General features: G+C 36.0%; 2 protein-coding genes across 3 annotated transcripts; one reads left to right on the forward strand and one right to left on the reverse strand.

Moving 5' to 3' along the window:
• Positions 1 to 337: 337 nt before the first annotated feature.
• Positions 338 to 25,618, reverse strand: LOC121986082 (la-related protein 6B-like). Of its 2 annotated transcripts, XR_006113340.1 has the most exons (11): positions 25,026 to 25,618; positions 17,551 to 17,632; positions 12,739 to 12,833; positions 12,596 to 12,667; positions 12,441 to 12,520; positions 12,277 to 12,373; positions 11,833 to 11,880; positions 11,674 to 11,742; positions 2,080 to 2,389; positions 1,749 to 1,939; positions 1,163 to 1,243 (listed from the first exon to the last, which is right to left on the reverse strand). XR_006113340.1 is itself a non-coding variant. In XM_042539883.1 (10 exons), the coding sequence occupies exons 1-10, from the start codon at positions 25,419 to 25,421 to the stop codon at positions 619 to 621; spliced, it is 1,344 nt and encodes a 447-aa protein (XP_042395817.1). In that variant the 5' UTR covers positions 25,422 to 25,615; the 3' UTR covers positions 338 to 618. The 2 variants fall into 2 exon arrangements, 1 of the variants encoding a protein (XP_042395817.1); XM_042539883.1 differs by lacking the exons at positions 1,749 to 1,939; positions 2,080 to 2,389 and adding an exon at positions 338 to 885 and having other exon boundaries at positions 1,106 to 1,243; positions 25,026 to 25,615.
• LOC121986083 lies at positions 2,688 to 4,261 on the forward strand. Its single transcript, XM_042539884.1, has 2 exons — positions 2,688 to 3,614; positions 3,699 to 4,261. The coding sequence occupies exons 1-2, from the start codon at positions 2,876 to 2,878 to the stop codon at positions 3,992 to 3,994; spliced, it is 1,035 nt and encodes a 344-aa protein (XP_042395818.1). The 5' UTR covers positions 2,688 to 2,875; the 3' UTR covers positions 3,995 to 4,261.
• Positions 25,619 to 25,692: the final 74 nt, after the last annotated feature.

A 25,692-nucleotide genomic window follows, 5' to 3' on the forward strand; every position in this document is an offset into this window, starting at 1 on the left:
ACTTCTATAACAATGCAAACTATTCTGAATAGAAATAATGGTTATAGGAGATGCAATCGGTTTGAAGGAAATTGGAAACAAACCTATAACAGATCAATAAGGGCGTGAATTTTGAAGGAAAAAGATATGAGAGACAAATTCAATTTGAAGATAAAAAAGATGAATAAAGGCCTGAACAAAAAGAATAACACATGTACAGACTTTATCAAACTAATTGATTCAGAAAGCACTTAAATTTATCGATCAAGCAAACCTATCAATGGATTCGGCCCACAATGCCAAATTGCAACTTCCTAACATCAGACAACTTGCAAAAAGAATTAAATGCAAAATCAGATAGCGTAAAGTTTTTGCCGTATTTAACATATAATAGAATTAAGTAACAACTTCCCTTTCTCATTCCCTTGCATTTTTTTCCTTTGGAGAGCAGACCATGAAAAGTAAGAACCCAACAACATACAACCTGCAAATCGACCACAAAAACTAGTCCAACCACAGCTAATATAATGGATACAGTGACACCAAAATCAGCACCGGCACTAAAAGCCGTGGATTGGCTGATGACGACCACAACATACACATGGAGAATGAATATAGAGGAAAACACTGAAAACATTTTTAGACTGTACTTGCAGGGAGTGCTGATTTCCCTCGACCAATGGTGAATCCCCTAGTTCCATCTGGCATTCGAGGACCAGGAGGTGGTTTGTTTGGAACAGGCTGCTCACGGTCAGAATGGATAAGATGGCTAGATGGTGGGGTGTCAACCAGAGAGGCGGCTACACGACTATTGTTGTGATGCTGACCATGCCCAAGCCTTGACCCTCCACGTCCCCAGCCTCTCCCTCGCCTTGGTGATCCGTCATTATCATTGCCCTCCTCATTCTGCCCAAAATAATTGACTAGGTTAACCCTCCTACCATAATTGTGCAGATATAGAAACAACTCAAATCTAGACTAGATTATAGAGAAGATATAATTGGTAGGTCAACTGAAGCTTGCAACAGGATATTATCAAATCAAATAGAGAGAAACATAGAAAGATCTCAACTGAAATAAGAAAACTCTAATAGTGATTGTGTAAAGGGGAGAGCATGCTTCTTACCTCATGCTCATGTGATGCCTCAGATAAGTGATAGGCATCATCAATCTGTCTTTCATGTGATTGGTTTGATGTGGACACATCATCTCCATTAAATTCACCTTCATGTCCTTTTCTTCCTCGAGCTAGCCCATGTTTTGTCTAGTTTGAAAAAGTAATAAGTTAGTAACAAAAGTCAAAAACATATGCAATCAATTCAGGTCTAGTTTAGGGGAAAAAAGTCTGAAAAAACACCTTGTGTTTACACAGGTTGAGAATGAAAACTTTGTTTGCAAAAGTAAAATGTAGAGCTTAATGTATTTACTAAAATAACTAGGCAGCCAACAAGAGAATTAAATCACCGCTGGGAAAGCCTGTTACTGAGGAACTGTTACGACATGAGCTAGAGTTTGGTAACACAGAAAATGCAGCTCAGGAGAACTAGTGAGAGTTTTAAGAAGACGAGACAAACAGAAATTATCACTTCTGTGCCCTTTTTCTACCCATGGTTGCTGGAAGTTATTGTGCTCTTGCTGAATATAAGCAATGACTACTGCTTCTCCATAGACAGGATGAATTCTTGGAGCAACGAGACAAAAACGCATATGAAAGAGCAAACACGAAGAAGAAGAAGAAGAAGAGGAGGAGGAGGAGGAGGAGGAGTTACCGTGGTTTGGCGGCGTGCCCTGTGTTGTTAAAGGCGCGCCTGAGGCGCGCCCCAGGCGCAAGGCGCGAGGGAAAACGCTTCTCCCCGCGCGAGGCGGGCGCTGTTCGCCAGGCGCGCGCCTAGGCGCACCTCGTGCGCCTTTGCACCTCAACGAAGCGCGATCGAGGCGCCGCAATAGATCTTGACCAAATCTGGATTTTAAACAAAAAAAAAATTCCAAATCAGCATTGTTTGGAATTAGGGCACGGGAAAGAGGAGCAAAAACGCAGCAGAAAACGCAGGAAGGAAGAGAACGCAGGAAGGAAGAAAACGCAGGAAGGGAGGAAGAAACCTGAACCCATTTCCGTCCGCCGCTGCCATCGCTGAGTCGCGCCATCGCTGAGTTGCATCGTCGCCAAGTATGTTTTCCTTCTTTTTTCTATTTTTTTCTGTTCTTCACTTCTTCTTCTTCTCTTCTTCTTATTCGTCTGTTAACATCTTCTTCTTCTCTTCTTCTCTTCGCTGCTTTCTCTTCGTTTCTTTTTCTTCTTCTTTTCTGTATTTTTTACCTGCTGCAGACTGCAGTTCTGTATTCGTTTCGCCGCCGAGTATTCTTTTCGCTGCTGTCCGGTTCGTGTACTTACTGTGCTGCTGTCAGGTTTCTGTTTTCCACTGTCCAGTATTTCAGACTTCTTACTATTTTTTTATTTTTTTTCTTTACTGCTTTTTGTTTTGCTTTGAAATGAACATTTCTATTTTTTTACTGGTTTTTATTTTTTCAGGCGGTAGGTACAGTGCCTGAATTGGTCTAAGTTTTACTTTTAAATTACTGGTACAGATTGTACAATGCTTTTTTATTGTTGGTACCTTATTGATTCTATTTTTATTTTTAATTTTTCAGACTATTTTCTTGTTCAATTATCATGGAAGGTAGTAGTGATACTCCAACATATATATCAAAAGATCCGGGATGGAATTATTTTCAAAGAATTAATCCGGATAATAAAAATGATTTAATTTGTAACTTTTGTCAAAAAGTTACAAAAGGGGGTATTTATCGTGCAAAACAGCATCTTGTTGGGGGGTTTCGAAATACTACGACTTGCAAAAAATGTCCACCTCATGTACGTGAAGAAATTAAAAATTTCATGGAGAAAAAGGCAGAGAAAAGTAATCTTTCTCAACTTGCGACATTGGACTTTGAGGATGTAGACCCTCTTGGTGATGATATTGATATGGATAATATTGGAGCTAAAGGTGTGCCGCCTATAAGTACAAGTACAAGTTCTAGATCAGTGAATATGCAAAAAAGGCCCAGACAAATAGGTCCAATGGATACGTATTTTGCTCCTAATGTACAAAAAATTGTTGAAAGTAGAAAGGGTAAAGAAAGACAATCTACGATAAATGAGGCATACAAGAAAGAATTGAGGGAAAAAGCTTGTATGGCCATAACTGAGTGGATGTATGATGCGGCAATTCCATTTAATGCCGTTAATTATTCAAGCTTCAAAAGAATGTTGGACTTGGTTGGCCAATATGGTATAGGTCTAAAAGGACCTAGTTATCATGAGGTGCGGGTTCCTTTTCTAAAAAAGGCGGTTGATAGTGTGACAAATGATTACATTAAGTCGTGTGAAACAGAATGGGCCAAGTATGGTTGTAGTTTGATGGCAGATGGGTGGACAGACAAAAGGCAGAGAACATTGATTAATTTTTTAGTGAATTCTCCTAAAGGTTCGGTTTTCATCGAATCGGTTGATGCTTCTGATTATGCAAAGACTGGAGAAAAAATATTTCAGTTGCTTGATCTATTTGTGGAGCGTGTAGGAGAAGTAAATGTTGTTCAAGTTGTTACGGATAATGCAAGTAACAATGTGCTTGCTGGTAAGAATCTATTTAATTCTTTCTTATCAATATATTTTTTCTTATATATGCTAAACTTATCTACTTTTCTAACTTTTTTTGTAGGAAAATTATTAGAAGCAAAAAGGCCACACTTGTATTGGATTCCTTGTGCTGCTCACTGCGTCGACATTGGGAAATTGCCTGAATTTAAAGCAACATTGAAGAAGGCAATGAATGTGAATGCTTACATTTATGTTCGCCCCGGCATGGTAAATATGTTGAGGCAACTTACAAGACAAAAAGAGCTTTGTCGGGCAGGTGTCACAAGATTTGCTACTGTTTTTCTCACTCTTGAAAGGATGCACCTACAGAAGCAAAATTTAAGAAAAATGTTCATTTCAAAGGATTGGATAGAGTAAATGGGCAAAAGAAGCGGCGGGGAAGAAAGTAGCTAAAATCATCATGACACTTAGATTTTGGAGCAGTATTGTGCATATTTTAAAGATATATGGCCCTTTAGTCCGTGTTCAGAGACTGGTTGATGGCGAAAGAAAACCTGCAATGGGCTATATTTATGAGGCTATGGATAGGGCAAAAGAAACAATTATGAAGGTCTTTAAGGAGAAGAAGAGAAATACAAAGAAGTGTTTGAGATCATTGATGCGAGATGGGAATGTGAACTTCATCGGCCGGACATTATTTGAATCCAGAATTTTTTTATTCATACACAGATTCAAATATCTGTGGAGAAGTGGTGAATGATTTGTTTGAAACTATGGAGAGATTGGTTTCAAGCGCTGCCGAGCAAGATAAAATCACTACCCAGCTCTCTATATATCGAAAGACAGAAGGGCTATTTGGGAGGAATGTAGCAATTAGACATAGAAGAGCATTATCTCCAGCAGAATGGTGGGAATGCTATGGAGCAAATACCCGAATTGCAAAAGTTTGCTATTAAAGTACTTAGCCTCACTTGTAGTGCTTCTGGTTGTGAGCGCAATTGGAGTGTATTTGAGCAGGTATGTAATAAATATAAATGTTTGATACTATTAGTATGCTACTTTTATAAGTAGAAAATATTCTTTGATATTTTATTATACTTATTGTGATTTTTGACATTTTGTAGATTCACAGCAAAAAAAGAAATAGGCTAGCTCAGCAGCGCTTAAATGATTTGGTATTTGTGAAATACAATCGTGCCTTAAAGCTTCGGTATGATGCACGTGATAAGATTGACCCCATCTCTTTGACAGATATTGATGATAGTAATGAATGGTTGATGGGTAGAATGGATGGAGAAAGTGATAATGAAGAAGATGAGTTGGTTTTTGAAGGTGATGACTTGACATGGGATGTCGTTGCTAGAGCTAGTGGAGCTGAAGAGCCTGAATATTGTACTAGAGGAAAAAATATTGCAACCATGACCTCTAGTTCAAATGCTAGGCCTAAACAAGTCGAGAAGGGAAATGCATCTTCCTCTATGAGACACTCATCTCTAAGATTTAGAGATGAAGAAGAAGAAGAAGAAATTGAATTTGAAGAAGATGAAGATAACGAAGAAGAAGAATACAATGAGGATGATCTTGAGCTTGATGATTAATTTTACTTATTACACTTGTTTTGATGGACTTTGTTAGTTTAAATTAGAAACTTGAAACTTGAAACTTGAAACTTGAAACTTGAAAGTTTGAAACTTTTATTAATTTTATCATGGTGTTGTTTTGCTTGTTATATTTGATATTGATGTGTGTGGAATATTAATAGTTATCATATTTGACATAGTATATGAGTGTGGCAATAGTCTGGTAATCATCAACCTTATGTTCAAGAGGCGCGCGCCTCGGGCGCGCCTCGCGCCTCGGGCTCTAGGAGCTTTTTGCGCCTCGGTGCGCCTCGCGCCTCTAACAACACTGGGCGTGCCTACTCCAAAAAATGACCGAAGCTTTATTAGAATTTTCTCTACACAAGATAATCACATTCAATAATTCTCATAATACAATAAGTTTACAATGATTCCTATAAATAGTGCCTAAACTCCAGACCTGGTAAAATTGTAATAGAATTCTGTTATGAAAAATTATAACAAAATTTTATTATTAAAAATTATAACGGAATTCTATTATAAAAAAAAAATTTAACAGATTTTTCTTCCATAACGTCTCTTATATTGACCTTCATTCAGATATGAGTCATCCGTCTGCTATCTTCACCTTGGTGAATATTAACCCTTTCAAAGAACACGAGTATCTGAGCAAAATTCCACCTGGATCTAGGCTTCTTCCAGCATCTAGAGATATGGATCAACTTCTTTATGGTCACTAGCTTTGTCAACATGTTTGTAGCATTGTTTGTAATGTGAACCTTCTCAAGTTGAATTTTCCCAGAAGCAATCAGTTCTCTGATCTTATGAAACCTTACATCAATATACTTGGTTCTCGCATGATATACATGATTCTTCGCCAAATAGATAGCAATCTGACTATTGCATAACAACTTGACTCTACCTTGCTGAACGCCCAGTTTTCTGACCAACCCTATAAGCTATAAAGTTTCATTCGTTGCTTCAGCTGTTGTCTTGTACTCCGACTCCGTAGTAGACAATGCAACAATAGATTATATCATAGACTTCTAACAGATAAGTCCTCCCGTCACTGTGAACACGTATCTTGTAGTAGACCTCCTGTCATCTAAATCTTCTGCATAGTCTGCATCTATGTACACTGCAACTGAAGGATCTTCTGATTGCCTACAACATAATGTCATAATCAATTGTATTTCTCAAGTATCTAAAAATCTACTTCACTGTATCCCAATGTGGTCGACCAAGATTTGAGAAAACTTGCTCATCATACTAACTAGTTGCGTCAAAGTTGGTCTCATGCAAACCATGGCATAAATCAGACAACCAACTGCATTGGCATAAGGAACCTTTGACATTTCTTAGATCTTCTCATCTGTTTTTGGGCATTGCGTATTAGATAACATGAAGTGATACGCTAGGAGTGTGCTCACCAACTTTGTATTCTTCATGTTGAATCTATCCAACACCTTCTCCATATAGGTACTTTGAGACAACCATAATCTCCTTACAGCTCCATCCCAAAAATCTTCTTGGCCTCGCCCAAATCTTTCATGTTAAATTCCTTGCTCAACAATCTCTTCAACTTGTCGAGCTTTTTCATCTTTTTCGCAACAACCCACTTGCACTCTATAGCTTGTTTTCCCTCAGGAAGTTCCACTAGATCCCATGTTTAGTTCTCATGCAGTAACTCCATCTTCTCTGTCATAGCACTCATTCATTTGTCCTTCTTAGAGTTGTGTATCGTCTCCTAAAAAGACGTATGGTCTCCGTTATTGGTGATAATAGCATAAGATACCAAGTCTTCGAATCTGTATCTGGTGGGTGGCTTTACGACTCCTCTCGTTCTGCCACCAGCTATAGTACAATGTTCTATGTACTTTAAGCTAGAATTATCAGAGCTATGACTCTCTAGCTCCACATGTACAACATCTTTCTCTTTGTTACTTTGTAGTGTTTCCTTTCCTTCTTCCTGAGTACGTCGTAGCATGGTCTTCTCATCAAACATCACATCTCTACTTATCACCATCTTGTTTGCCTTAGGATCCCAAAGCTTAAAGCCTTTAACTCCTTTTTGAAACCTCAGAAAAATGCACTACTTTGACTTCACATTTAGCTTTGATCTTTCCTCACTAAATATGTGCATATAAGCTGGACATCCAAAAACTCAAAGATGAGAGTAATCTACTAAATTCCTTGTCCATACTTCTGCTGATACTTTGCCTTCTAATGCTGCCCTTGATGATCTATTAATGAGATAACATGTCATGTTAACTGCTTCCTAGAAATTCCTTGCTAGTCCTGCATTCAACCTGAGACATCTTGGCTTCTCAATAATTATCATGTTCAACCTTTCTGCCACACCATTCTGCTGTGGTATCTTGCGAATCGAGAAATGTCTCATAATCCCATGCTGCTCACAAAATTCCTGAAACTTTGAATCTGTGTACTCAGTCTCATTGTCTGACCTAAGATATTTGATCTTCCTTCTAATCTGGTTCTCCACTTCAATTTTCCACAGTTTAAATTTTATAAAAATTTCTGACTTGTGATGCATAAAATATACTCAGACCTTCCGTGAGTAATCATCGGTAAAACTCACAAAATACAAGTGTCATCCACGTAATACTACATTGGCTGGTTCCAGAGATCCGTATATACGTAATCTAGAATTCCTTCTGTCTTTTTTGTCGTCATCTTGAATTACACTTTGCTTTATTTCCCAAGAATACAAAATTTGCATAATTCAAGCTTGCACATCTTGACGCTCTTCAGCAAATCTCTCTTGTGAAGTTCTAGCATCCCATGTTCACCCATATGCCCTAGCCGCATATGTCACAAGATAGTATTGTCTGATTCAGACTCCATCGAGACGACTCTACCTACAACTATAGTTTCTATCAACTTGTAGATATTCCTTGCTAACTTTTGTCCTTTCATTACTGTCAAAGCTCCCTTGCTGACCTTGAACGCTCCGCTATTTGTAATTACAACCAATACCATCGAGTGTAACCAATGAAATCAAATTCTTCCTTAGATTTGGTATATGTCTGACATCACATAAAGTTCTAATCACACCATCAAAAATCTTGATTCTGATGTTCCCTATGCCAATAACTCTACAAGATGCATTATTTCCCATCAATACTAAACCAGAATCCACTGCCCTATGGATGTCAAATCACTCCTTGTTTAAAGTCATGTGATATAAACATGCAGAGTCTAAAATCTATGCATCCGTCAGTTGCTCCGAACTCGACATAGCTGATAGCATATCTCCATCACTACTCTCTGAATTTTCTTCTTCAACTATGTTTACAGATTTTGCCGAACTACCTTTATTCTCTAAACAATCTTTCTTCATATGATCTTTGCATCCACACTTGTAGCACGTGAATCGTAATCACCTTCTTCCTTCTCGACTTAGAACGAGCATTATTGTCATTACCCAATCCATGTCGAGATTTGCTCCTACCACGCTCTTGGTTGCTATTTACCACAAGTCCTTCTCCCTAAGAAACTTCATCGTTTGTTTTCTTCCTTTAGTGAAAACCTAGCAACGCACCTGCGATCTCCTCCAATTTAAGAGTTTCCTTATCCTACATTAAAGTAGTAACCAAATTCTCGTATGTAGGAGATGAAGGTAGAGAATTTAACAACATCAACGCCCTATCTTCGTCCTCGATCTTCACATTAACCAGCTTCAAATCACTCACAATCTGGTTGAATACGTTAATGTGCTAGCTCAGATCGATTTCCTCTGTTATTTCAGCCCGAATAATTTCTTCTTAAGATACAATTTGTTTGTTAATGACTTTGACATGTACAAGTTTTTCATTTTTTGTCAAACTGTCACCGATGACTCCTCGTCCATGACATGGTACATCACATCATCCGTAAGACAAAGGCTAATTGTTGTCATTGTCTTCGCCTGAAGTTCTTCCCAATCCGATCTCTCCATGCTTTCCGGTTTCCTTTCTCCTAGTGTCTTCACGATGCCTTATTGCACCAACAAGTCTTTGACCCTTCTCTGCCATAATCCGAAGTTTCCGGTTCTGTCAAACTTTACCATATCAAACTTCAAAGAAGTCATCCCGACATGTTGAAGAAATTCGCCAAAACCTCGCTCTGATACCAATTGTTGCGCAAAGAGGGGGGCAACACCTCTCAACAACTAATGCAGAAGAAGAGGAAGAGAGAAAGAGATCGCGTAGAGCAACGAGACAAAGAAGCACAAGAAAGAGCAAACACAAGGAAGAAGAAGAAGAATTACCATAGTTCGGCAACGTGCCTACTCCACAAAAATGGTCGAAGCCTTATTAGAATTCTCTCTACACAAGAGAATCACATTCAATGGTTTTCATAATATAATCGGTTTACAATGATCCCTATAAATATTGCCTAAACTCCAGACTCGGTAAAATCGTAACAAAATTCTGTTATGAAAAATCGTAACAGAATTCTATTATAAAAAACCGTAACAAAATTATATTACAAAAAAAACCGTAACAGGTTTTTCTTCCATGACGTCCCTTGCATTGGCTTTCATTCAGATACGAGTCATCCGTCAACAATAACCAATAAAAGATAAGCCTAAAGGATTGCAATAATTCATCACAACTACTTCCAAAACAGATCATAATTTTTTAGTCAAAGAAAAGCCTAAAATAGTTTAGTAGGTATGTAACTACTTGCAAGCAATATCTTTGTATATCCAATTAGCCCAGGCTGGCCTTTGATAAGCTTGCTCAATTATACTATTGGAACAATATCAATCTCCAGGTTTCAATTGTCAACCCCTAGACTCAAGCATTTGAAGTTCTCGTTGGATCTTATGTGAAGGACAACCATGAGCACCTCTAGATTTGAGATTTGTAAAATAACAGGATCCAGATATTTTTGTTTTCACAGGCCACAATTTGGAACCAACAGCTTCGTTTTTGATGTCTCTCTCTAATTCTTAAGAAATATAGGATGTTCTTCTCCAAATGTACTCAGAGAAGCATAATCTCTCTTGTATATATAAGAAAACGAAGAAAATTCAATGAATCAATATTTTTCAGCATTTTACCAAAGTGCACACTTGAGGTTTCATAATACTCAAAATGCACACCATGTTCATATTTACCAAAGGACGCACTTTGCCAAAATTAAATGCCTAAAATGCCCCTCTAACTAAACCCCTCTCCAAAGCACATGGCCAATTAAATTGCCCACCAAAGCAGTTATCATCAGTAAGCTAATTCATCTCGCATATTATGTTGAGAAAGACTGAAAACCCTAAGCTTCTATGCAGCGTAAGCGACTTCTCAATCTTTCAACATGTCTAGTGGTCCTTAAGCTTCTTATGTGCAGCACCAACAACTTCCCAAACAAACAATCCAGCCACAAGTGGTAAAAGCCTAGTCTTCCTCTCTACAACATCCACTTCTACACACATCTGTTGCCCCCACGGGCTGGATCAGCTGGTTAGGTGCCTGCAGCTTGCCAATGAAGTTGTGGGGTCGAAGGTCGCCAGTTGCACTCAGGGATAAAACCCTGGTCTGCTGCGCCAAAAATTCCTTCGACCTCCAGTCACCTATCCTGCCCAGCATTAACCGTGATTTACTCCCTCTGGAATCTTGTGGGATCGGGGCCAGGGGGCCGCTAGGGTGGCGGTTCCACCTTTTGCCAATCTGTTGCCACCATGTCACACGATCACACTTCTATACTCAAGCGCCTGACCAGGTACATTGACCAAGTACATTGTAGCAATGTACAGGGAGTTGTTTTAGTTATTGTGATAGTGTATAGTCAGAGCTTAATTGTCAAAGTGTTTAACCTTAATGACTTAAATCCTCTTTGAATTGGTTATCCGAGACCACTAGTGGATCCAAAATATTTCAAATAATGTTTTCATGTTATCAGATGACCAATGTGGAAGATTTTAGGCCATCAAGGTGTTTTAGTCAAACCACCTTGATAGGCTTAACCTTTCTAAAATGGTCATCTACAAACGCTAGTGAGTCTAGTATACTTAAAACAATCTATACATGGTCTCAAATACACAATTTAGAAGGTTTTAGGTCATCAAGGTGTGCTGATCAAACCACATAAATGGGTTGGCAGTCTCCAAAATGATCATAAGACTAAGACCACTCCAATATACTTCAAACCATTCGTCCATGGTCTCAAATGGTCAAGTTGGAGGATTGTAGGCTCAAATTAGTCACCTGAGGCCACGATTAAGTCCAGTATACTTCAACCAATTCATCCATAAATTACCAAGTCTTATATTTAGCTAGCATACTTTCCTCATTGTTAGATTATATCATCAGTTGTGTTCCAAAGTTTATAAATAGATGGATTATAATCCCATTTAAAAATAACCAAAAAAAAACCTTTCAAAGCTATAATAAGAACTCAGGAAATGGAAATTCTAAAGCAAGAAAATGGTTTAGAAGACAAATGACAATTTAAAAATTGTGGAAGGAAACTCAGGCTAAAGAGGAAGCAACATGATTGATGGTTGCTGATTACCAAGAATTTAGGAAAAAATTTAACTCTGAGACCACTTCTCCAATTCTTCTCTTCATTTAGTTCAGCAACCTGCATGAGTAAAAAGATCATATCCACTAGGTAACAGCTTAAGAAAGTAAAAAAAAAACTGTAATTAAGATCAGCAATTATCAAACATACTGCTTTTTCAGCATCTTCAACAGTCTCGTACTCCACAAATGCATGCAACTAAAAAAGAAAAACGCCAAAAATAATTTAAGAAAACATAAGCAGAAGTTTGCATAACTTATCGTGTAGGATGCTTTGCATGCCACAGCAAGTCTAAACAGTTTATTGCATTACAAATATAGTCAAGATTCCTTTGAATCTGCTTATACTATCTCAAACTCTGAACTCATTCACCTTGCACAAAGATTTCTATACATCAAAAAATGAGCAACTTGTCATCATACAAAGTTGGTAAAGAAAGTAAATGATTGAAACTCAAACAGATGTATATATATTACAAGCTTAAAAACAAAATTTGTATGTGCTAATACTTAAAGCACTATGACATGAAAGTTCATTTTTTGAGTTTGACAATGTAGCCTAGCTACTGTACAAAAAAATGATTGAGATACATACTCGGCTACCAAAGAGCACTTCAAGTCTTGTTGGTCTATTATTTGAAGAAGCTATTCCATTGGCAAGTTGTGGATAGCATGTGCGTATAGTCTTTACACTAAACACAGATCAAGTTATTGAGGTAACAAATTCACAGAGTAGCAGCAAATAATAAGATGTTCTACCTGCCAACAGATGAGAAGATCTTTAAGAGATTCGGGTAACAATGATCTTCAGGCAAGTTTTCAGCAACAACAATGCGAGACTGGAGAAATATAAAGCACAAAAATGAATCGAACTGATCATCAAAAAAACATATGTTTCACTATTAAATTCTCACCTGCAATGCTTCCATGTCCGACTCTGTAAAAGGCTGTTGACGCCTAACTTTCTTCCCATCTTCACTTACAACCTGTAATTTGACTCAGGGACATAAATGTAAGCAACTAGAGAGAGACAACATAGTAGAATGGAAGAACTCACCAGTCTTGAAGATGTTCGGAGTGCCATAGCAAGCTGTGAATTATTGTGAACTAAAGCTTTGATCTTCTTAAATGCAGCTATTACATATATTGGCACTGCACAGAGGAAAACATTTACATGATTATTGTGTTATTTATCTTGAACTGAATTCTCAACTTTTACCTAAAGGCAGATCTCTCAGAAGACTAAAACGTTCAGAATATTCATGTTGTTTGCCTAAATAATCAAAAGAAGGAAAAACATCTTACAGTTTGATAAAGCATAGGTTTCACCTTTTCAGTGAAATAGATTAAATTCAATTATTAGGCATCAATGTCATGTTGATATATAACTTGTTCATTAATAGGTAACATAAAAATGATCACATAACAAGTAATTCAGTTACTTTTTTGCTTTGAGCAGAAGATACAAAATCGTTCCAGTAAAATTTCAGTACTAAGACCGCATTAGAAGTGACTGGACAAGATTACAAGATTCTTTTTTTCCTCGTCTTAGGATAGTACCACCTTGGTTCTTCCTCTTCTTCCTCCAGATGAGTCTTATCCTCCTACTCTTCCTCCTCACTTCCCGTCCTCTTTGGTTCCTCCTCTTTATTAGTGCCGACCAATACCATATTGTACCAACACAATAATATGCCTATTGCTACCAAAACCCAATGGAATGAAACTACATACATTGATGCAATTGTCAGGAAAGTAGGAACCAATGAATAAAATATCAAGTCGTACCGATCAGCACAGGTAGAATTTACCATTACACCTGTCGACCGGCAAAGGCACGAGTTCAAAGCTACGAGGTTGAGACAGTGGCGACTCGCAGTGGCCTCATGAGGTTGTGGAGGCCAAACATGGCGCGACCTCGTGGCAGCAGGCGGTGTGATCGATCATTTTTTTTTCCCTTTTGCTTTCTTCTATTTCCCCTATTTTCATTTTTTATTTTTTACACGATTAACTCTAATTCCTTTCCCCTTAATTTTGTTTCCTCCTTCATTTATTAATTTTGTTTTCCATTTTTCATGTCAATTTTTTTCCCTCCATAGGTCTATGAGATAAACATAGTGAAAAAACATCCCTTAAAGGATGGTTAATTTTTTCCTTTAACTGTTTACGATGTAAAAAAATCTCTTTAAGATAGAGAAGATAGATTGTTAGACAAAATTAACTATAATATGATTTTTAACTTTATAAAATATATTACTACTAATGAATTAAATTATTATATATATAAATTAGTTTAATTTTAAACTGATCAAAATAAATCCAAATTAAATTTAGTTTAACCTATTTGATACTGCCATGTCTACTTGGTGGGCTTCAGTTAACCCTAAATTGATTTTTACTCAATAAGCATAAAACATTTCACAAGATAATATCAAAACTTAAACTCAACATTCAACTTCACAAATATAACTCGATAGTAAACATTTATAGAAATCAAATATTAATAAAAATATTTTTAATTAATATATTTTATATTTAAAGAAGTATTGAAACTATATCAGCACGACACAATATAGTAAAGAAACTATAACATTCTGATCATTAACCCAAACTATGGCCAAGATTGAAATTTTAAACTTTGGTAGGAACTCCATCAAATGATTAGCAAAGTCCCTCTAGAGTGCAAACTCTACCACACAACTGAGAAATAGTGAATTCTCAAATAGACAAGAAACATGCCCGATCACAATTCATCAAATGTATTAGCAACAAGAATGATCAATTCTCAATATTCATACTGAAACTCATGTCACTTAGATAGTATATATGTACTAATTCCATTACATGACATATTCAATATATTACCATGCAACCAACAATCTGCCTAACCAACAATCCACAATAGGCGATCACATACAGGCATCCCTATGAAGAAAACATTATTAGCATCAACAATCTCCTAAAAGGTGCACTAGAAATGAATTTATTCTCAGCATTAGTTCATAATGTTCTAGTTCATGTTAAAATAAAAAAAAAAATAACTAAAATCATATTGGTATAGCATTAGTAAATGAAAACATGCAACAGGAAATTTAATATGCACAGCAAAGACAGACAATATCTGGAAATATTTAATCCACTTCAATGATTTAGGTAGGAACAAGTGGGTGAGATAGATGTAAGGGACATCAATTGATTCATACTATTTGTACTAAAAAAGCCCACTATCCTTTTTTAGGAGTAGAACTAATGAATCGTCAAATGGTTCAAATAAAGAAAGAAATGATTAGAAGAAAAGAAACAGTTGTTAAAATTCAAGGAAGATTAGCAATTATGCATGTCAAACATTGAAGCTTTTTTAGGATTGCCAAGAATCAATTATAATTATCATAATCACATATACATGATGATATTCACTTGTTTATTGCCTATGAATTGCACAGTGATATGATGATGAATATCACCTAAATATTGTCATAGTGAATGAGAGGAAGTTAAGGAAGTCATAGTGAAGTTCCTACGTAGTGGTCAGAATCGTATGATTCATGCTTCGTATCATACGGTATGTTACTATTCACATGTAAAATAATATGGTTCATACGTAGAAATCAGAAATGAAAAGGTTCATAATTCAATGTGAATCTCATATTATATGTTCTTAGAAATAAAAACAGAAAACCTTTAAATAATTAAAAGTAAATCAAAGCAATTAGAAAAAAGACATAATACCCAAGATATTATAAATCAAACAGATTATTATAATAGAAAAAAGGATGGATTTTATATTATAATATAGATGCATAATCGTGTTTCTTTCAAAAAGACCAATTAACAGAATTAAAGAAGGGAAGAATAAATTTCACATTAAACTACAAAAGTATGGTTGCATTCCTTATGAAAGAAAGAAATTACAAGGAAATGCACCTGGAATATGCATGGTTTCTATCATTACATTGGATAGAAAAGGCAGGATGGAAGTGACTGAAGAACTATTTACCCAACATGCACTTAGATTGCTTCCACTCGAATCAAGCAGAACTATTTACCCAACATACACATGGATTGCTTCCCCCCAAATCAAGCAAAAGCCTATGATCATAGCACTAAAAAAAAATCAATCTATTAAATTTTTTATTTTTTAGATAATCAATTTTATAATTCAAACTTTGCATCCTCTTTGTTTCCTTCCAAGGAATTACAAATTAGGAAAAAAATTTCTATTCACTACCACTAAATGTTTCCATAATTATTTCCCTTCCCATAGGAAACTAGCACATAAAGGTCTATGAGTTTTAAAAGTCAAAGATGAAACAAAAGGAAAAAAAAAAGTATCACACAAACACAAAGTCAATGATAGTTAAGGTGGACCAAACACTAAATAATGTTGAAAAGAATAAGTCTTGTCATATTGATACATAGAATGATAATGATGATGAAATTGACATCTGTGAAAGTCATAAGGAAATTTTCTACTACTCAGTTTATTTCAATTCTTAATGGAATATTTGTACATTGTCATCAATAGAAGATATAAACCTATCTAATTTTATTATGAATCAATGTAAACTTATTTTATACTAGAATGTTATTCAATGAAATAGTCTATAATTTTAAATATATTTTATTTTTTAAACTATTGTGAATAAACTAAAATTATTTTTAAGATATTTAAGTCAAAAATTGACAAAAACAATTCATGATACAAACCACACAATTCAATTCAATTTGCACCCAAAATGGTTCAAACCATATGAGTAAATCATGAGTCAAGAATAGGTGTGATTTGATATGACAAATTAATTCAATACAATTTCCCAATTCTTAACAATTAATTGACGTAATCAAGTATACAATTTCACATAGTTAATTTAAGGATAAAAATATTGTGTCTTATTCTATTTGATGATTCATCTTCAACCTTTTGCACATAGTATCATCCTTGACCCTTTCTAACCAATGGTTGCTTCTTCACTATGACCCCTTTGCTCATCAAAGGCTACTTCTTCACGAAAAACATACATTTACTTCATATTTTCCACTGATGATAATGTACAATTTTTGTTTATTTCTTTCTATGTCATGGTCAACTTTAAGATTTCACTTTGTTTGACCTTTATAATTCTACTTTATAAAATAAAATTTATCATTTTTCCCTTTCTTTTATATTAATTTAATTTATAGTATATATGTTGCATTTATTTTAAATTTTAATAGGTTAGGTTTTCCTTTAATTGTTTAAATTTAACTTCTAAAGGGTTTTTGTTTCATTTTTAGAATCATATAAAATAAAATTCATAGCTAATCATAGATAAGTTAGGAAAAGAATGCTTGTCCTCTAGCCCCTTGCTCCCCCGAAAATAAACTTTTATTCAAACACTTGCTCCTCATTTTTTCGAATGCTTCTCTAGATATGTAAAAAATACCAAAGTTAAAAGCAGCAACTAGAGAATTAAGTGTGCAGCAGCAAAAGCCTCTTGGTATAGCAATTGAATTATGAGTTTTAAAACTACATTTTTGGAAAAACTACATTTTTGGAAAAGCATGATTCATCCAAGTTAGCATGTGCATAGTTAGTCCATTGTAACTTGCAAGTGCAGGATATTGAAAGTTGTCGCATATGTTAATAATCAAGGCGCTTAAGGATTCAAAAATTGAAATTGGGGGTTGTAACAACCCAAAAGTTTAATTAGGCATTGCCTCATCATATAAGATATTTTTAAACACCATGACCAATTGCAAGGAGTACTCAAAGATATCACCAAATAAATATGTTCATCATTGAAAAAGAGCTATTATTAAAAAAAATGTCAAGTTTATTATCTTAACCAATTCAAATAAAAATGATCGAGTAGTCAAATGTTAGAATTTTTACCAAATCCATCAGGATCTTTACTTATGAATCTCATCAAGTGTTCAGTTGTAGCAAGGTTCACATCACTGAGATAATACTCAACCTGCTGATGATGAAATATCAAGATGAAATATAATGCGCACAACTAGCTAAAAATGAGCAGTTGCCATAGAATAGGCATTCAAAACTTAATGAAGAATGTATGAAGACACAGCGATGCAACAGGAAATTGCAAGAAAGAAGACACTCTAAAGAAAACTAGACCATTATGGAATCAGTATTACTATTTACATCCAACAGCTGTTAGAATTTAGGAAGTCAAGATTGTGTTCAAACCTTAGTATCTTACAATATTACAATCTTAGAAATCCAAATTCATCTATACATTCTATATCTAAGTAGAAAATTCTGAATTGGTTTAGTAACATAAGTACCTACTATTAGATCTTATGTTTGCTTATTGTTCCTACACGGGATCTTGATCCCAACAACTGTGACTGCATTTAATTAGACATTTTAAAATTGATATTAACTATTCTGTCATATCATTTGAAATATTTTTTCTTTATGTAAGATGCTTTTTAAATTTTAGAAAAAAGAACTTATTAACTTATTTCCACTATTATTCATCTTATTACTATCGTTCATCTTATAAAGCTATTACTTTGATATGGAACATTAAAAATTCTTGGCATTCTTCATATTTGCATGATTTTATTTATGCATTCTTTTGAATATATAACATTAAAAATTCAATTGAATTCTTCAAATTTGCATAATTTTATTTATGTTTCATGATATTGGAATAGTAGTGTTTAAAATGTTCATATCAATACTATATATTGAAAGTTAATACAGAACATATGCTACATTAGAGAAATAAAATATAACTCTAAATCATTTTAATAAAATTATGATCTTAAGAATCTAAGTAAAGAATATAGCAAAACTAAAATTGTGAATGTGACTTTTTAAGTAATAATTGGGAAAAATTTGAAACATAAACTTGGTGAGATAGAAGAAAGAAACAGGACCCAGCCTGAAAAACTGGTTATATTAGATGTGTGTATGTTGTGTGTGAAAGAGAGAGAATCAGGATTTTTGAAAAAATGAAGAAAATATAACCATAACAATCAGAAAACAAATAAAAGGATAAAAAAAAAAGAATACTTTCAATGTTATAATATGAATGCTAGGGGCAAGAATAAACAACTAACAAGCGGGAAAGAAAATGTCCACGTTAGTAATCTAAATCAAGGGATATCGGAAAACTGAAATTGTGAATGCAACTATTTTAAGTAATAAATTTGGAGAAATTTGAAACAAGACAACTAGGTGAGTTGAAGAACAAACAAAAGAGAATTTGCTTTCTAAGTTTTGATATGGAGGAAAGTTGTAACGCCCGAAAATTCTCAAACTTGCATTAGAATTATTCTAGGATTTTTCTGGAATTTTTAGATATTTTTCCGGAATTTTCCGAGTAGCGGAAGTAGCAAAAATAATTAGAAGAATAAAAAGGCTTAAGCGGGAATCGAACCCGGAACCTCTCGGGTCCGCTAAACCTTTAGTTAGCCTTAGTAACCGGTGAACCCAGCAAGGCCGTGCTGAAAGAAAGAGGAACCAATTATATTTATATTAGAGTTGGGTTCAATAATCCACTTAATATAAATTAAGAACTTAAGTTGGGTTTGGTTTAATTTGGTTCGGCAGCCCTCTCCTCACAAAACCTCACGCCACTTTCTTTCTCCAAACCCTCACGGCGAACACCTCTCTTCTCTTCCTCCTTCTCTCGGCGCCACACCAAGAAGACCTAGGGTTCTCTCCCTAAGGTCACTTTCCGGCGACGATTTCAGCACACGGACGTTCCCCTCCGCGAGTAGAACACGTGGACGCGAGCGAATCGTCGAGAAGTCGTCTCCACCGGAATTTCTAGCGATTAGATTTGTAAGAAATCTAGCACACAAGGTAAGAAACCCCTCACCTGCAGTATAATATCTTCCGTCTGAGTTTTTATGCTTTAGTTAGGATGTATACGGATTTTTATCGATATCTAGGGTGTATTTAACTCTCTTCGCAGATTAGGGATTTAGTTGAGCACCTCTAGATGGGCCGGGCACGTCTTCCCTCTTCAGATAGGAGGTTAGACGTTGTCGGGTGCCTAGAGGTGGTCTCCCTAATGGGGAGAAGAGTTAGAGCATCCCAGGTGCTCGATTAAATGTCTAGCTCAGTAATAGACAGTTTAAATAACTTATTAAATGCACTAGAAGCATTTAAAACAGCAAATTAGGTTATTTCAACTTATGTAGGACTACAGTCCAATGGGTGGGCTCCAACAGTCGCCTCTAGGTTCAGACAACCTAGTTTTAGGTACAGATAACCTAGATTCAGCAAAATCAGTATATAGCATTCAGTATTTTACTTTCAGTAGTGGCACTGTACTGGATTAGATATCCACTGGGCTGGACTCTCATAGTCGTCCCTAGGTTTAGCTAACCTAGTAAACCCTACTAGATTCGGAACTTGCAATCCCAGGTTTGGATAGGGATGCGCGCACAGCAAGTACAGTTGCCAGGGCCCCTCAGCAGCATGTTTAGTATTTTCACTTATTATGAATTAGTTTTCAAAACTCAGAATTAGTTATGTTAGTTGAGTTTGAATTCAGTATCAGTTTAGCTTATTATATGTTCAGTTCAGTTTATCTTTATTGATTCATATGATTAGTTGCTATGCCATGCTTCAGTTTACATGTTCAGTTATTTCAGTTATGCTTGCAACCATAGTATGTCATGCCAGTACATGTTTTCAAATAGCATTCTTTAAAAGCATGTTTGCATCGTTGCATGTTTTAGTGAGGTAGATGGTTTCTTACTAAGCTTTTTAGCTTATAGATACTACTTTTCTTATACTGCAGATACAGGTAAAAGAAAAGTGGACCAGTAGCGGAGGCTGGAGGGCAATGCTATCAAGATGTGTGTGGGCAGGAGTTGGAATAAAGATCTTTGGGATCTAAACAGTTTTACTTCAGTATTAGTACTTAGCGTTTTCAGTTTTTATTATTCAGTTTTTGATTTGTTAAGTGTTATGAAATAGTAAACCATGCACTATGTAGTATGCCAGGTTTAGAATATTAGTAGTTTTATATTAGTGTGATTTGCATTGGTTTAGAATTGTTGCAGGTAGTTTTGGCACGACAAAGTGCCGAAATCAGCATCTCTGATTTCGTAATCAGGAAATCAAACGCTGGATCGGTCTGCCGACCGATCCAGTAGTGTACCAGGCTTCTGGATCGGTCAGCCGACCGATCCAGCACGATACAGTAGCGTTCCAGGAGTTTCAGGTGCCTGGATCGGTCGGCCGACCGATCCAGACATACCTGGATCGGTCTGCCGACCGATCCAGTTGGGAACCGAATGCCCCATAGCTTCGATCGATCTGCGGATCGATCGGCAAGTCTGTAGTTAGTTGGGAAGTTTAGTTCTAGTCCCTAGCTCAGTTGGGATGTTCAGTTTCCCCTCCTCAGCATATGTACACCAGCAAAGAAGGGCTTTAGACCTTTCTGATCAGTTGTATCCGTCATTAGTAGAGTAAAATTTTAATTAGCCCAGCTTTCCGCACAGTATAGTTTAGCATAATTGTGCCGACCGGCCTTACAGACAGTACCCAGAAGGTGGGTCGTTACAAAAGTCGTGTACAGTTGTCCAGTTCCAGCCTAAACTGGAGAGGCCTAAAACAAAGAGAACCAACTTTTTGTCCATATCCCAACTCCCCCACCTACCCATCCCCCTCTTTCATTCCATCAACGGTACTTGTTAACTATTATTAGATTGCTTGACCTTTCAAGCAATGCTACTTGATAATTTAGATGATGGTACTTGTGTTTATGTTGTATACCTCATACATAAAGACCATATGTTAGTATACAGTAAATTAGCATAACTTATAATAAAAATTATTTTAGGTTAGTCGTTTAAACTAACCAATAAGATGTGGATGAGGAATAGAATAAATGTGGTGTAGACATTCTAAGCCGAACAAAAGTGATTTTAAATGAAGAAAAAAAATACTAAAAAGTGAAAATATCAATATATCTGCCTGCACACATGAGATTTTGATAATGAAGCGTCACCCACGGTTAGGATTTATTTGCCCATACGTTAGATTTATTGATAATGAATTTATTGGTGGAGATTTAAAAAATAATAATTAAACATTCTCTTAATTTGTGATAAAAAAAAAATGATAATAGCTGTGACTCTAAATGTTGACAAATAATTGGAAATAAAATAATAATTGACTATATATATACATATAAATTAAAGAACTCAAATGAGAACTTAGGGGGCGTTTGGTTATTTCCTAGGAATAGGAATCGGAATGGGAATCATTGTATTGTGGAATGAGAATGGGTATGAGCATAGATATCACTCTTAAAAGCAATGTTTGGTTAGTTGCATATTTTCTATCGGAATAAATCAAAATTTCCTTTTTTACCCTTAAAGAAAAATAAGAGAAAAAATTAGATGTGAGAGAAAAATATGATGAAAGAGAATGATGAGAGAGAAAGTATGATGAGAGAGAAAGTGTGATGAGAAAGAATGAAGAGAAAGAAAGTGTGATGAGATAAAATGAGAAAAGAGAGTGTGATAGGAGAGAGCATGATGAGAGAGAAAATATGATGTGAGAGAAAGTATGGCGGGAGAGGATAAAGAGAGAAAAAATGTAATGAGAAAAAAGAGGAGAGAGAGTGTGATGAGAGAGATTGAGGAGAGAGAAAGTATGGTGAGAGAATAAGTATTATGAGAAAGAATGAAGAGAGAGAAAGTGTGATGAGATCAAATGAGAAAAGAGAGTGTGATAGGAGAGAGCATGATGAGAGAGAAAATATGATGTGAGAGAAAGTATGATGGGAGATGATAAAGAGAGAGAAAATATAATGAGAAAAAGAGGAGAGAGAGTGTGATGAGAGAGATTGAGGAGAAAGAAAGTATGGTGAGAGAAAGTATGATGAGAGAGAAAATATGATGAGAAAAAAAAGAAAACACTGAGTGTGATGGGAGAGATTGAGAAGAGAGAAAGTATGATGAAAGAGAAAGTGTGTTGAGGAAAAAAAGGAGGGAGTGTGACAAGAGAGATTGAGGAGAGAGAAAGTGTGATGAGAGCGAAAGTGCGATGAGAAAAAAAAAGAAAAAAGAGAGTGTGATGGGAGAGATTGAGAAGAGAGGAAGTATGATGAGAAAAAAATGAAGGAAGAGAGTACGATGGAAGAGATTGAGGAGAGAGAAAGTATGATGAGAGAGAAAGTGTAATGAGAAAAAATGAGGAAAGAGAGTGTGATAGGAGAGATTAAAGAGAGAAAGTGTGTGATAAAATGATGAGAGAGAAAATACGATGAGAGAGAACAAGGAGAGAGAATGATATGAAAGAAAAAATAAATAAATATATTTTGATATTTGATATTAAGGGAGAAAATTTTAGTTTTAGGTTAAGGGTATTTTTGGAATAAGGAAATATTTTGATTGATGAAAATAGGGTAATGACTCATTGAAGGGAAGGTACATGGGAATGAGTCATTACCCAATTTCAAGGATTCATTCCCTTATTTGTATTTCTATTCCTATAATCCAAACATTAACAATGACAATCAATGATTCTCATTTCCATTCTCCACTCCTATTCCCCTAAACCAAACGCCCCCTTAAAGTTGTAATATAAATTGAGTTAATTTTCTTAATCTCTTAATTAAAATTAAATTCATGCGCATCTTTCAAATATACCTTTGCATTTTTTATGCTCACATTATGCATATTTATTTTGGCCTTTTTGTGAGATTTATGCATAGTACCGGTGGAGCTTCTTAAGAGGTATACATTTATTTAATTTAGTTAGCTATTTGTGTGTATTTTTGCTCTAACGTTATTAGAGTTCATGAGAAAAAAGAAAAGCTAGCTTCCTGGCATTCCTAACTCGTACAGCGCATGACAAAAACAAAGATAACCAACTTTTTCATTATACCCCACCTCCCCACCCACCCAATAATGAAGATGTGAGGTACATATTTTATATACTTTCTCTCACACAATTATTATTTGATAAAAACAAGTAATCTAAACTAATCTATTCGTATAATTTATATTTATATTTTCTCTCTTTCTTGTCTTGCTTCCTTCTTTACCTCTTTCTTTCCTTTTTACCTATTCTTACTTTTATCTTCTCCAATCATCTCACATTGAAGGTTCACTTGGAGACAAATGCAAGGAAAGAGAGGATAGATGAATGAAAAGTTGGTTATTTTCAGATTTGAAGAATAGTTCAATTTCTATCATGTCTAGCTTCTACCTCATCTAAGCTCGTCTATATCAACATTAAAAAAAATTAAATGAAGAAATTTCCATAAGAGAGCTAAATGATTGATAATTTTGTACAACATTTTCAAAAAGCAAATGCATGTTGTATTTGGTCAATCCACCTACATATAACCAAATATGATTCCTTAATACACATATACCATATGCGGCCACTATGTCATCCTCTTCAAAACTCACCTAGGAAGTTACATTAAAACCATGGAAGTAGTAGATAATTGTATCATGAAATAGCTGGCAAAAATTAATAGAGAAAAGTTATAATCATAAAGTAGTGAACTAATGATATCTAGGATTTAAAATAATAATTTTTCTATTGAACAACTAAAATAACTAAATTCAAATTTAAAAAGTGAAGACAGTAAGTCCTTGTATGTTTCTGCTTCCTTAAATGTATTTTGGAATAGTGGAATTACTAAGAAAGCAGAAATAAATAATAGATCTTCTTCATGCAGTTCCATGCTCATAAATTCACTAATATCCATTTTCCAAATTTTACTGTACAACCAATTTTCCTCTCCACGTGCATTAGTAAATGCAGGAAGTCATAACAGCAAAACCAGGAAGATCTAACCTAGGCTGGTTCAAATTTTATAGGCAAGCAAGCACGGCCAGAAATGCCATTATAAGAAATCTGGTCTCAAGTGTTGAAACAAATGTGAGATCAGTCTCCTACTAAGAAAAACTTGATTGCTAGTTTGAATTATTAGGTAGGGTTTCCACCAACGCACTACTTCATTGTATCCTGCCTCTACATTCTTTCACGGTACCTGTAAATGACAAGAGAGATGTATCCAAATGATGAATAGGATCAATCGCCACAACTTCATCATGAATGGATGGAGTGGGTCACAAAATTAGTATGTAAATGTAGTGATGCACAGATATCCCAGATAACACTGCACTTTCTTCACTTAGATTATGATATAAGTCAAATCACACAACTTTAACCAACTTAATCGAAGATGTTCAAAACGTTCAACAGTTCATCTCCTTAGTTATACTGACAAAACAAACTGAAACATCAACAATGTGCCCAAAAATGATACGTTTAGTATGCTTCCAAGTTTCCACTAAACTGCTACCAAAGCAAAATCAAACAACGGAATGAAGGTGAACAGAATGAGCGGTGACCTGCTTCGTGATCTGTTGTAAAACTTCCTCCGAAAGTCCGTCCCTCTCCAGAGGGACTAGTTCAGGATCAGCGCCAGTGTGCCCTCCCTCTTCATCGCTAGAGCCACCGGCTGACGAAGCCCCGTAGTGCTCGAACGAACTCGGCCCAGGAGTAAAGTAAGTAGGACTGAGGGGCGCTTGTTGGAAGGCATGCATCACGGGGCGAGACAAGGGAGAGTGGCAGTGCTGGATCGACGCCGGGGAAGACGCGTGGAGTTGTGTGGAGCGAGGGACGAACTCTGCTGCCCGGGCATTGAGACGGCGGGAAGGGACGGACCCCGAGGGGGAAGAATCGCCGGTGACCGATGGCGATCGGTCGGCGCTGCTGTCTTGGAGGGTCTCTAGGGTTGGCTCCATGGTTTCTTAAGCCATTAGGGTTGGGAAGAACCCGATTGGGGCGGAGAGATGAACTTCCTCGTCCTCGCACTGTAAAAACAGCACTCGGCTGATATAGCGCTCCGCTCCCTTGACCGTCAACGCCGCTTTGCTTTATTTACGGGGGCACCACTGTGTCCATGTCAGGGGGCTAGCGGGCGGTACCGGCACTGGTCAGCCTGCTTAACTGTCGACCGAGGGGGGCATGGCATATCGCATCCATGATCCATTGGTACAGCTTTTGACGTAACGT

Source organism: Zingiber officinale, chromosome 5B, assembly GCF_018446385.1.
Source record: "Zingiber officinale cultivar Zhangliang chromosome 5B, Zo_v1.1, whole genome shotgun sequence".
NCBI classification, from domain to species: domain Eukaryota; kingdom Viridiplantae; phylum Streptophyta; class Magnoliopsida; order Zingiberales; family Zingiberaceae; genus Zingiber; species Zingiber officinale.

Bases quoted from the DNA above. Each gene is read 5' to 3' on its own strand.
- LOC121986083 (XM_042539884.1), top strand. From the start codon at position 2,876: ATGGAGAAAAAGGCAGAGAAAAGTAATCTTTCTCAACTTGCGACATTG. The intron at 3,615-3,698 runs GTAAGAATCTAT...CTTTTTTTGTAG, and splicing joins AAGTAACAATGTGCTTGCTG to GAAAATTATTAGAAGCAAAA.
- LOC121986082 (XM_042539883.1), bottom strand. From the start codon at position 25,421: ATGGAGCCAACCCTAGAGACCCTCCAAGACAGCAGCGCCGACCGATCG. The intron at 12,668-12,738 runs GTGAGTTCTTCC...GTCAAATTACAG, and splicing joins TCCGAACATCTTCAAGACTG to GTTGTAAGTGAAGATGGGAA. The intron at 12,374-12,440 runs GTAGAACATCTT...ATCTGTGTTTAG, and splicing joins ATCTTCTCATCTGTTGGCAG to TGTAAAGACTATACGCACAT.